The sequence below is a fragment of the Rhipicephalus microplus genome, chromosome 9 (genome assembly GCF_043290135.1).
Source record: "Rhipicephalus microplus isolate Deutch F79 chromosome 9, USDA_Rmic, whole genome shotgun sequence".
Classification (NCBI taxonomy): domain Eukaryota; kingdom Metazoa; phylum Arthropoda; class Arachnida; order Ixodida; family Ixodidae; genus Rhipicephalus; species Rhipicephalus microplus.
The window spans coordinates 126344428-126357165 of NC_134708.1; the positions used below are offsets into that span (position 1 = coordinate 126344428).

The following is a 12738-nucleotide window of genomic DNA, read 5'->3' on the forward strand; positions in this document are numbered from 1 at the left end:
TCGCATTTGCTGTGGTTATAACCGCACAGTAATCAATAGCATGTCGTCCTGCAATATAAGGTGACCAGATCCGCATTGGAGTATTTACGCAAAATTTTTCGCATGAAACTGCAGGTGTGGTCCAGACAAAACTCGAGCCTAGGGCAGCGACGTTTTTTTGCTTGTTTAGAAAATTATATATATATATATATATATATATGTCTTGAGAAGCCTTGCAGAAAGCAATACAATAGCCTCAAAAGGCATGGCTGGATATATAACAAAGAAGTTTTGAAGTTTTGACACTCTGAACACAGTTGCTGACTCAAAAATAAAAATTTACAAAATTTATGAAAATTAAAATGGAGAAATTTGTTTTTTTTTTCATTTTCATTGTTCACTAGACGCTCTTGCTTTTGAGAATTGTTAGAGGAACAATGCTTGGCGGGGCTTAGCTGGGTGCCCTGATCTTAAATGAAAGCAAGCTCAACGGTGCTGGGTACATAAAGCGAGAGTGCGTCCAAGAAAATCCACCTCTCTCCAGCGATAGCCGAGACTCACTGCTGTGGGAGGTCACTTCACCAAAGCTATGATGAACCTTTTCGTCGCTGTGGCCCTCATATCATTGGGTAATGCTTTTTATCTTGTCTTTGCCCCACTTCAAAAAATTTTCATACCATCTAATTTATAATTTGCCGTAGAACGCACATTAGTTTTGTGTGGAAACATTTTTATTCAGTCTGCTGTGCCACCTGTAATGGTTAGGGCTCTAGAAATTCTATTTGTTCAAGTGAAGTCAGTATAAGCATATTCGCGAAACGCTTCTCAGTCATCCTCCGCAATGAAATAAGGTTATTTGACTCTTGCGGTAAGAACCGTTGATCCGCCCCGCCGCGGTGGTCTAGTGGCTAAGGTACTCGGCTGCTGACCCGCAGGGCGCGGGTTCGAATCCCGGCTGCGGCGGCTGCATTTCCGATGGAGGCGGAAAAGTTGCAGGCCCGTGTGCTCAGATTTGGGTGCACGTTAAAGAACCCCAGGTGGTCAAAATTTCCGGAGCCCTCCACTACGGCGTCTCTCATAATCATATCGTGGTTTTGGGACGTTAAACCCCACAAATCAATCAATCAAGAACCGTTGATCAAGTATGACCCTGTCCGTAACACGCACTCGTGAAGTAGACAGGTCTAGACCAATAGGGAATCATGTTGAAAAAGGCGAGGCCTCAGTTAACGAACAGAACTGTGATTTATTTGTGCTGGCTTGAGCAAAACAGACGACGACAAAGAATTTACATTCACAAATGTTTACGCAAAACTGAGTAGGTTTAAAAACATCAAGATATCAGTTAAGAAGCACTGACCTACCTACGGGGCGGTTTGATGTCACCTAAAACTTTCGAAAATTGTGGTACATCAACATGCCCAATGGTATTCGAAGCTTTCAAGGTAGCCACTGACCGCATCATTTCTGATGTTTCGTGAATGCCAACGAAGACATATTGCGGAAATCAAGAGACTAGTGATAGGTGTTTACTTAAACTTTAAGAACGCGAAAAAACTATACGGCAGCCAGGAAAAGGATGAGACAAGCGCTGACTCCCAACTAAACGTTTATGGGCAAGAAGGCTGTTAATATACCCGAGTGAACAAAGAAGTGAAAAACAAGAGATGTAGATACGAAATGTCATCAACAACCACTGAGCCTGCTACGCCGACCCTCGCCCCAAAAAAACATAGCCCTCTTTCTGACAGTGCAACTGATGGCTTGTTTACGCATGTACTTCTTGTCAATAAATTTTAGTTGAAATTCAGCGCTTGTTTCGTCCTTTTCCTGTCTGCCGTGTATTTCTTTCATGTTGTTAAACCTTAAATATGCTAAACTAACTAGCCCCATAAGCCGCTTTATTAGGTGTTGAGCAGCTTTTCTAATTATACTTATTGTTTTGTTTTTTTCAAATGAGTAATTCATGACATAAATACTGCCCCCGTAGAGTAAAGCGTCAGACTGCGGTGAGTGCCTTCTAAGTTGTTGCACAAAAATTGAAGAGACGTGACTAAATACAATAGTGACCACTTACTGTATGTGAGATACCAATATTTATGAGAAAGAGACTGCAATCACAGTGACATTGTTCGCGGCAATCGACAGTATGCGTGTAATTTCCTCCACAAATCAAAAGAACAACACTGAATGTTCGAAAAATCCCAGAGGAGAATATTTCAATAGAAACCTAATATCCTTCAGTTCTTTCATTCTGACATAAGACGTGTACTATAATTTCCCCTTCCCTCGTGCAACGTTCCACAAATACACTCTTCACGAGATCTTCAGATGCATTTTACGCGAACCTATCAAGTGTAGAATTTTCTTCAAGGTAAGCCACATTGATACTTCACGCGCTTTTGGTCACTTAGCCACTGGTAAACAATATTATTGTGTGAAGATGTTCCGAATCCAGACTTGGTCTTGTTACCACTGTGTCTATTTAGATAACGTTTCTTCGTCTTACCTTGGCTTGTTTGCCCCGTTTTCTTCAGAAATAAAAAGTAGCACTTTAAGGGACCCTGAATTGGTTCATCCGATTTTCGCGAACGCAATAGACTGGTAGACCAAATTTGAAGGCTTGTACATAGACCAATTTCAGCTCTCTAGTGGTGGTGGTAGTGGTGAAGCTTTGTTACCCATGTGGTGGCCCTTAAGGACACTAGGCAAGGTGTCAGGTGTAGAGGGCGCCTCAAAACTGTGTAATTTATTAAAAGGCTAGAAGGCTGCGAATCGCTACAGATCTATATGACTCAGCCAAACGCGTTGCCGACCACCTATTCTAAGAGCGACATGCTCTGGTATAGCGACGTCACTCTGGCTGTTGTTTTGCGGGTTCCAATCCCGGCTGCGGCAGCTGCATTTCCAATGGAGGCGGAAATGTAGTAGGTCCCTGTGCTGAGATTCGGGCGCGCGTTAAAGAACCCCAGGTGGTCGAAATTTCCGGAGCCTTCCAGTACGGCGTCTCTCATATTCATATGGTGGTTTTGGGACGTTAAACCCCACAAATTAATCATCAACCCTGGCTGCTGTTCTGAGTGGATGTGAAATACGTGAAGGTGAAATATGGTGGCACCTCTCAGTGTAGGCTTCCACCATTCCACAAGCTTCGTCTGTCTTGTCAGATGGAAGGTACGATGTTATTGTCCGTGGAAACTTTAGTATACGGTGCCGCTAAATTTGTGGTGCGAATGGTTTGATAATGCTCTAGTCTAAGCGCTAACAAACTTCAACAAAGCGTTTTATGGTGCCGTTCCAGATGCCTTCAATTGTTGCCCCCTATTTTGAGAGCCCCATGAAATAAAAGAGAAGTTTATAAAACCGCTCTCATGAGAGGAGTACAAGGTACCTAGATAGAGGAACTACTCTCTCTTAAGTTGGGAAAGGTGGGGAAAGGTGTTTTTGTAATGCAGGGTGTGAAGAGTTCCGGTAGGATCAAAAGTTCATAGTTGTTTTAGCACAGAGCACTCTAAAGGGTTAGTCATTGCAATTAGGTGAGCACGGAAGAGGCATATCTAAATGATTGATCACCACAGATACTTCTCACGACGCACACGACAAACGAATTAACAATTGTGAACTCTAATATCCCAGCTGGAGACATGTTGTAGCATTTTTGGACCTATATCATAGAAATGTTTATGAATTTCTTTTGTCACCAGCAGAAATATGATGTATTAAAAGAGTTAGACATCTGCGGTTACTTTAGCGCTAATGTAGCAATGGCGGAGGTGTTAGTGAAGTTCTAAATTGTAGCCTTATTACTGCTCCACTGCTATGAAACCCGAACAAGTGCGTTGCACGGTGAACCAGGCGATTACTTCCGCAATCGTGGGCTTGCCGAAGCAGTGGCGCCCCCATTTTCGCAACGTAGATAGCAAGCGGAATTTATAGACGCGTTGTCTCAGTTTTTAGGTAACTTAGTAAAAATATTTTTTGTTCATTTCATTAGCCTATACGATTGTACAACTAGTACGCCAGCTCCTTATGCATTAGTTTTGAGCTTTTTTCGAGCTTGTAATAACTACAGCATCACCATGAGAAATAATACAGCCGATAGGAGACAAGCCGGGTGTCTTAAGCGCTGCGTAGTTATTAAGAACATAGTAATATATAAAAAAAATTTATCTTACCATGGTGCTTTGTTGGCGTACTGTGTAAATATATCTACACCAAGGTCCCCTGCAAGACAGAGCACATTTTGTTCAGTTGCTAGCCAAAAAAAATGCGAGACCAGAGTGTACTTAGTTACTTGCATGTACGTTATTTGGGACAAAAAAGATGATTTAGACTCCAACCGAAAATTTTGAAGAAACCCGACGTCTCGGAACCAACCTGGTTTCTTCCTCAGCGGTGACGGCGTAGGCTACGTAGCAGCGTCGTATTCAAAGCACTCGCGGCCAGTGGCATGTACATTGAGCACTATCTGACAAAAAAGGGTTGCTACGTGGTACTCTCTGGGTGTAACCTCCTTAGTATTAGAAAGGTTTAGCGAGCGTGGATCCGCAGTGCCATGAATACAATGAACTAGTATACACCATGAACTCGAGGTGCTTAAAGGTGGGAAGTAGGTACGAAGCGTAAGCCGTAAGAAAGTGTGCGTGTGCCACCTCTCCTTTAGACCTTGGAATGTCCGCTGGATGGCGGTGCTTCTGTATGGGGATAATCGATGGTCAAGTTCTTGATGGATGGAAACTTAACAGGATGAGCATGATTTATACAGGAAAAGGGGAGAAAGCTGACATAAACAACTACCATCCTATAACAGTGACATCAGTGGTCTACAGGCTGGCGATGCATATTATAAAGGAAAGACTGCAGGCAAGGATAGAGGATGAGGGGTGCTGGGGGAACTGCAGAATGGGTTTCGGAAACACAGGAAGTTGGAAGACAATCTGTTCCCACTGACGCAGTGCATCGAAATAGCAGAAAAGGAACACAGGCCCCTGTGGCTAGCATTTTTGGATATCAAGGGAGCGTAGGATAGCATGGTTCAAGAGGAATTGTGGGGAATACTGGACACACTAGGCGTGGAACATGTAGTCACTAATCTTTTAAAGGGTATCAATAAAGGTAACAAGGTAGTTATAAAGTGGGAAAAACAGGTATCCAAGCCTGCAGAGGTACAACGGGGGCTTAGGCAGGGGTATCCCCCTGTCACCCTTATTATTCATGATGTACCTACAAGAATTAGAGGCCAAATTAGAGGGAAGTGGACTGGGCTTCAACCTCTCTTTAGTCAAACAAGGAAAACTTACTGATCAGGCACTACCAGCATTAATGTACGCAGATGATATAGTGCTAATGGCCAACAACAAGGAAGATTTGCAGGGATTGATGGACATCTGCGGTAATGAGGGAGATAGGTTAGATTTTAGATTCAGTTAGGAAAAATCAGCAGTCATGATTTTCAATGACAACGAAGGTAGAGAGCTTAGAATACAGGAGGTCACGCTAGAGATAACAGATAAATACAAATATCTTGGTGTATGGATAAGCGATGGGACCGAGTACCTGAGAGAACACGAAATATACGTGACGACTAAAGGTAACAGGAATGCAGCAGTGATGAAAAATAGGGCACTGTGGAATTACATTAGGTATGATGTTGTGAGAGGAATATGGAAAGCGGTCATGGTTCCTGGGCTGACGTTCAGCAATGCAGTCTTGTGCATGAGATCAGAAGTTCAAGCAAAATTAGAAATTAAGCAACGTGGAATAGGTAGGCTCCCTTTAGGAGCTCACGGGAATACACCAAATCAGGGAGTACAAGGTGATATGGGATGGACATCATTTGAGGGCAGGGAAGCTAGGAGCAAGATAAAATTTGAGAAGTGATTGAGATAAATGGGGGAGAAGCGTTGGGGTAGGACGGTTTTCAGCTACTTGTACATGAAGATTGTCGATACAAAATGGAGGAAGCTAACCAGGAAATTGACTGGGAAATACTTAGAAAACAGCAGGTGGCTAAACCTAACAGAACTATCGGTTAAGAAGAAAGTGAAGAAAACGGAGTCGGACATGTGGAGAATGGGCATGATTAAGAAGTCCGCACTAGAGATCTATTGAACTTTTAAGCAGAAAATTGCCAAGGAAAGGATCTATGATAATACTTGGGGTAGTTCTCTACTGTTTGAGGCCAGGACGGGAGTACTGCGAACCAAGACATATCAGGCCAAGTACGAAGGGGTAGACACAGTATGCAGCGCGTTTGGAGAAAAAGAAGAAACTGCTGAACACTTGATAATGTTCTGTAAAGGGCTTCACCCTATAGTTCAGGATGATGGCGCAGAGTTTTTCAAAGCACTGGGGTTTAGGGACCAAAAGGGCAAAATAGACTTTAGGCGGGTAGACTTTACTAGAAAAAGGTTATCTGATTGGTGGCTAATGTCAAGGCACGAGTGAAAACTAAACTCTTCACTTCAAAGTACGAATCCTCAAACTCACTTTTTAAAGAAAAAAAATTAATCTAGTTTTTGTTTCTTTATGTGTTGCGGCTTAGTGGCGCTAGCCACTGCCCGATCTAAAAGGTACAGCCATATCTATCCATCCATTCATCCATCCATCCGTTGATATGTGATAAAAAAATGCGAGATGGCGGTACTTGGAGTGTTGAATAGATGGACGAACAAACACACAGACAGATGCATGGATGGACGCATAAAGGGCTGCAGGGGCGGATGCATGGACGAACGCAGGGACGGACGCACGAACAGATGCACGCACGGACGGGCGGATGGACACATGGACGGTCACACAGATGGACGCATCGACGGACGGAAGCAAGGACGAATGAACGGACGAATGCTTCAACCCACCCTCCATCATTCACTCCGTGGATATGCTGCCATTTTTTGTGTTAAATGGCAGGTCATTGACGTAGATTAAAAATAATAGGAGGGATAAGCCTGCTCCCTGGGGGACACCGGATGTAACATTAGAATTTTGCGAGTCATGAGAGTTGGCAGTTGTGTATTGTACGCGTCCTTTTAAGAAATGTTTTATCCACGTAATCAGTTTCGTGGGGATTATAAAAGTAGATATTTTGCAAGTAGGTGATTGTGTGGAATACGGTCGAAGGCCTTCGAGAAGTCGAGGAAGATGGCGTCAATTTGTAGAGGATCATCCTTATGTTGCAAGATATCAACGGTGAATTCTGAGAACTGAGTTTCGCATGACAATAGTTTCCTGAAACCATTATGGTGTGTATAAAAGAAGGTAATTGATTCAAGGTAGTTCATTAAGTTGGTTGCTACAATGTGTTCTAGTAGTTTGGAAGGTATGCTGGTTGGCGAATTTTGGCGGTAATCAGTTGCTTGTGATCGGTCGCCAGACTTATGGATGGGAATGCTTTGTGCCTTCTTCCAATCGTGGGGAACTTCACCAGTGCTTAGTGATTGTTAGAACAGTAAAGTTAGTATTGCGCTTGGCAAATAAATTGTGTTTTTAGGTAGTTTGTTGCTGATTTGATCGCAAACGGCCGAGGAGGATAATTTGAGAGAGTTTATGAGAGAGTATATTCCATCAACGCTAATCGGGATATCAGGCATTCTGGTCAGCGAGTGGAGTGGTAACTGGGTAAATTTGAAGCTTTGAGCAGGTGAGACTACTGACGTAAAGAAGTCGTTAACGACTGTAGCACATTTTTTAGTTTCGATTAATTCGTTGTCTACGCTTGACAGCTGGAGTTGCATTTAACGATTTGGCGGGAAGTTGAAAGAATGTACGAGGGTTAGACTGTAGGATTGATAAGAGGTCAGTTGAGAAGAATTGGTCCTTGGAGGCTTTCAGTTCCGTAATGTATTCAATAGCAGCCAATTTGTACTGATCCCAAACCCTGGCATTATTAGGAAGTTTTGCTTTCCCATAAAGGCTTTTTTTAAGTAGGCGCTTGAGGCATTGTGTAAATGACTGGTTATTTGTGTCTTTATTTACAAGGATAGTGGGAATATTGTGACGGAGCTGTTTTTTATGTTTGTTATGTCTGTTTTTTATAATACTGTACTCATCATCGTGAAGGGTTGATAATGTTTTTACAGCACACTTGACATTTGCAGGCATCCAGACTGAGGCCCTATACCCTGGACTTTTCCAATCATGCCTCTACGGTGCCGGATTGGGTGGTGCTGGCCTGTATGGTGGAAGCCTGAGCCCACTGGGAAGCTTTAGCTCACTTGGAGGCATTGGCTATCTCGGAGGACTTAGCCCCTTCGGAGGACTCGGAAACCCATTGAGCAGCCTTGGATACCCCGGACTCTTGGGCGGACAAGGTGGAAAGTTCCCGGGTGACTTACGACTAATCACCGAGCCCACCTCTGGCCTACCAGTCAGTGAGGCAGTATACGTTGGCCTTGAGCGCCAGCGTCTGGTACCTGCCCCATACCGTGTCCCCAGACCAGCGCCGGTTCCGGTTCCTCATGTAGTACCGCAGCCATTCACGGTTGACGTGCCTATCCCACAGCCATTCGAAGTTCCAGTTCCACAGCCAGTACCAATTCACACCTTGACTGAAGTGACCGACACCGCACTCATCGAACCCGTTACTACCGCATGTACGTAATGATGTTATACTTTTGATAAAATCGGTTCCTTTTTTCTTAGTAATTCCAAACAATCTTTATTTATAGCGAGCTTTTGACACGACATTATCGTAAATGAAGCAGCTTGTCAGAACTTTTGGTAAGCAGTACGCTCTAATTGGTTTGGAGAACAAACAGAAGACACATGGTTCTGCGTTAGTTAACGTGAAATAGGGCCGGATCACGATACGTTTTCCATTTGTGGTGGCACTTCTATGAATTCCCGGCTACTGCAACAAGTCGGAAGGTCGCTGAAGTAGAGCTCACAAACCACGTACTTCATTTATAGGTACGGCTGCACAGCAAAGTGTATTACTTATCTTCAGGTACAAATTAAATTGTCAGTGGATTGTCTGGGATCTCCCTGTGAAGCTTTATATAGTTGCACTTCTCCACTCTAGCGAAGCAGTGCAACTGTTGGAGCAGTGCCACTGGTGTAGCAGTGCAGCTAGTGGAGTCACATATCTTTACTAGCAGTGGTTTTGTCTTGACAAGTCGGTGCGTCATTTACAAAATAAATCAGATTGAAATACTGCACGCAAAACACAGTACGACCAGATCAGTGCTTAAATACTAATTTAAACTCATTGAATGAAAGTGCCTTGTTATAGTGTCAAGCTGGTGACATGGGACACTTTAAAACGTTGATTAAATTATTTTTTTTTTGGTCGTTCAGCACTGGTCCTGTCGCATTTTGCCCAAGGTATATGTACACTTGTAGCGTAACTTCTATAGCAGCCCATGGATCCAGTAATCGGAGGCTCAGTGCCACCATCACCATCTACGTGAGGAGGGGCCAACTAACAGCAAACAGAAACAATAAATAAAAATAAAACTAGACGTCACAACCGGAAGCGGCATTGACATCGCGAATGCGCCCTACATGGCGCGAAATTGAAGTTTTGTTTAGTTTCTAACCTTTTACGGGCCGTTTTTAATACGCAATTTTAAAGCGTCTTGTGGCTCAGTAAATACATGAGGGAGAGAAAAAGAACCAAAAATTGAGGAATCAAAGTTGCTTTACTAGTCTAATGTCGTACTTACAATATACAGTGAGAAAAATCTTCACAGAGGCGATTGTGAGACAGTGGTTTATGAGCACAATAGTGTATAATTAAAAAACTTACGTTGCCTAATCATTGAAAACCACTGTAGCGAGACAGCAGCTTTCAAATTATAGCTTTTACAGTCGTAGAACACAGCGTCTCGTTGCTTAGCGTGTCGTCTTCACCGTCACCAAAGGCCAGGGTGCGCTGGCCGTGTGCCAGTGAATTCAGTCAGCAGTTACAGTAGAGGCTATCAACACATTCTGTGAGCTAGTTTGCGCTTAAATGTAACACCAATAAACAGCATATGAAACGGAAACAAACTACTCAAGGTATGCTCAAAACCACCACGGAAGAGTGGGCGATGCCTGTTTGACTCGAAAATATGCCAAACCAAAGAACATGCCGAACTAAACGAAAGCCCTGATAGGAAATTTCCTAGATACGCTCCCCCTACCTTTATTTTTTCATTTAAAGGGCCAATAAACAACGCCAAGGTCGAAAAATTGTTGTAAAGAGAAATATGTGCAGTTTTACTTTTTGAACATGCTGACGCAAGAATTTCGCGAATACTTACTATATTAAAGAAGTTACAGGAGCTAGAACATCGCGTTCACTTGGTTTCAAATTTTCTATTCTCCTTCAGAGGAAGGGCAAAGCGTGGTCCGTAGTCGTGGCTCCACCCACGTCGACAATGTTACAAGACGTCAGCGATTGACGTTATTGGCGAACTCGATTAGTCGCAATGCACTTCCGCTTGCTGCTATGCCTGGTTGTCTTCCGTTTACCCGGTGCCGATGCTTTTTTGCAGTCCAGACGCTCAATTTGCAGCCGCCCCGCCGTGGTGGTATATTGACTGAGGTACTCGACTGCTCACCCGCAGATTGCGGGATCGAATCGCGGCTGTGGTGGCTGCATTTCCGATGGAGGCGGAAATTTTGTTGGCCCGTGTGCTCATACTTGGGTGCACGTTAAAGAAACCTAGGTAGTAGAAACTTCCGGAGCCCTTCACTATGGTGTCTCTCATAATAATATGGTGGTTTTGGGATTTCAAACCCTACATATCAATCAATAAATCATTTGCAGCCGAAACGATTTGCAGCAAAGCTGCGTTCCGAAACGTGGAAATGACGTTGGCCTGATTTTTCTGGAGTTCAATTTTCTGGGAGCAAACTGCCATGTCATCTGAGAGCAGCAACACAAAACACAAATAATGCGCCCAATAGTTGGTGTGCCTATCAACAAGAGGCGCGACAGTCTGCCATGTCCCAAAGATGGGTCAGTGATGTGTCCCGATTTCGATGCATGGAGTGTATGCGGAGTTTCGCAAGTATGATTGAATAGATCGGTCGTATCTGTGGGTGGGAACAGTAACTGTCGTGGACTTCAAAGTCTTCTGCTTATTGAGACCTGGTTTATACTAATCGACGAGCTGCGTACTGCATCACGTCGCTGATCGCCGAGTTTTCGTGACTGCGCGTGCAAGGAGATTGGTCAGTCATAGGAAAAGAACGCGAGAATCGTTTTTCAAAATGGAGGCTGTGCGCTCCATGCAGCTCTGTAATAGTCAGAAAGCATGATCACTGTGGCCTACTCTACAAATTACCGAGCTTGTTTGGGAAGTGTAAAAAAGTCACAGCCTGTTGACTGGCCCTGCAAGAGACCTGACAAAAAAAATTGAGGAAATGTATTTAGCCAGGTGTGAGATACACCGTAAAGTAAGTTTATAGTTCACTTTAACAGATATAAAATCGCACCTTTTTGAGTAAAAAAATATATTGTGTCTTCAGTTTGGTTTTTGCCCCACTTCACCTAGTCGTGCTCCAATCGTCGGTGGGCGCTGATGGCAATGGGCTTCAGACACTTTTTGTTCCAAGTTTCGCGACCAATGTAATTTGGCCATGTTGTGCTTTTCATCGTGTATTTTAGGCTGCTTATGTCGCAAAGGCTTTTGCTAGTCTATTTTGAATACAAAGTTGGTGGTAGAAGGCAGTAAGGTTTTCTAGAATAACATATAAACAATAACAGCTTGTTTACTATTGCTAACCACAAAGACATCATCCTACGACTCGGTGGCCTTTAGCTGCATTCAGATGAAGAGCACATAATACTCGTCAAAAAACTGATTTCGCAGGCACCACAAACTCACCCAACATTTGTAGTATTTTGACGCCTTTTTATATACTTGCTTTCCTCTTATTTCCAGATGTCACAGAGCACGGACCTATGATCAACCAGTTCCAAACTCAAGTACCATTCATGGTCTATTAAAGAGGAAATTCGAAGAGTGGTCGAATACAAGAAAATTGTTCATTTTGTATGTGCACTGCTTGTAATGCTTAAATAAAGAACAATATGACGACTAAAACCCGCGTTTGTGTGCGTTTTTGTACATTATTTGTAACATTGTTATCCATTTGCCATAAAGATGGCAGGCATAGAACCTTCGGAACCTCTGTTATCAACTCTATCAATCCGTATCACTGCTTTCGCACTTATCACACGAAACAGATGTTCGCAACAGAAGTCCACGCAGACAAAAAGAGAGTACAGCTAAGCAAGTTGGTATTGATAATCATATAGTCGCACGAGAAGACACAACCGACATACAGAACTACACATCACAAGGTATACCAATTGCTTTAATAAAAATGTGATTACACGAAGAATATATGTTGCAACCACACAGGCGCGAGGGTGGCATCCGGTGTGCAAAAGGGGTGCTAGCCAAAGAATACACATAACAGTAAGACTGAAACAAATTACACCTCTCCCCACTAAAGCGAACCATTTGAGGACGTCTTAACTTGTGCTTTCAAGTATTTTTGGGGCGAAACTTTTTATAACAGCACCCGTTCGTTCCTCGTGCCCGTTGTAGTAAGTAATCGGTATAATATTTTTACCTCCAAGGTGGTGTAGGTGAGAGATTTCTTCTGTGCGTTGTTGAACAATAAAAGATAGTGCTCAATGTACATGCCAATGGCTCCTCATGGGGAATCAGAGACAGGAGCATTCGGCTTTTAGTTAACGCGCGCTGCGATCTCCATTAGTAGCCATTGGCATGTAAACTGGGCACCATCTGACAAGAAAGG

At 43.4% G+C, this 12738-nt stretch overlaps 1 protein-coding gene across 2 annotated transcripts; it reads left to right on the forward strand.

The window, feature by feature from the left end:
• Nucleotides 1-452: 452 nt before the first annotated feature.
• On the forward strand, nt 453-12014 carry LOC119163049 (uncharacterized). 2 transcript variants are annotated; one of them, XM_037414984.2, is made up of 3 exons: nt 453-608; nt 8079-8573; nt 11853-12014. In XM_037414984.2, exons 1-3 carry the CDS (start codon nt 569-571, stop codon nt 11915-11917), a joined length of 600 nt encoding a protein of 199 aa, XP_037270881.2. In that variant the 5' UTR covers nt 453-568; the 3' UTR covers nt 11918-12014. The 2 variants fall into 2 exon arrangements, with proteins under 2 accessions (XP_037270881.2, XP_037270880.2); XM_037414983.2 differs by having other exon boundaries at nt 479-608; nt 8061-8573.
• Nucleotides 12015-12738: the final 724 nt, after the last annotated feature.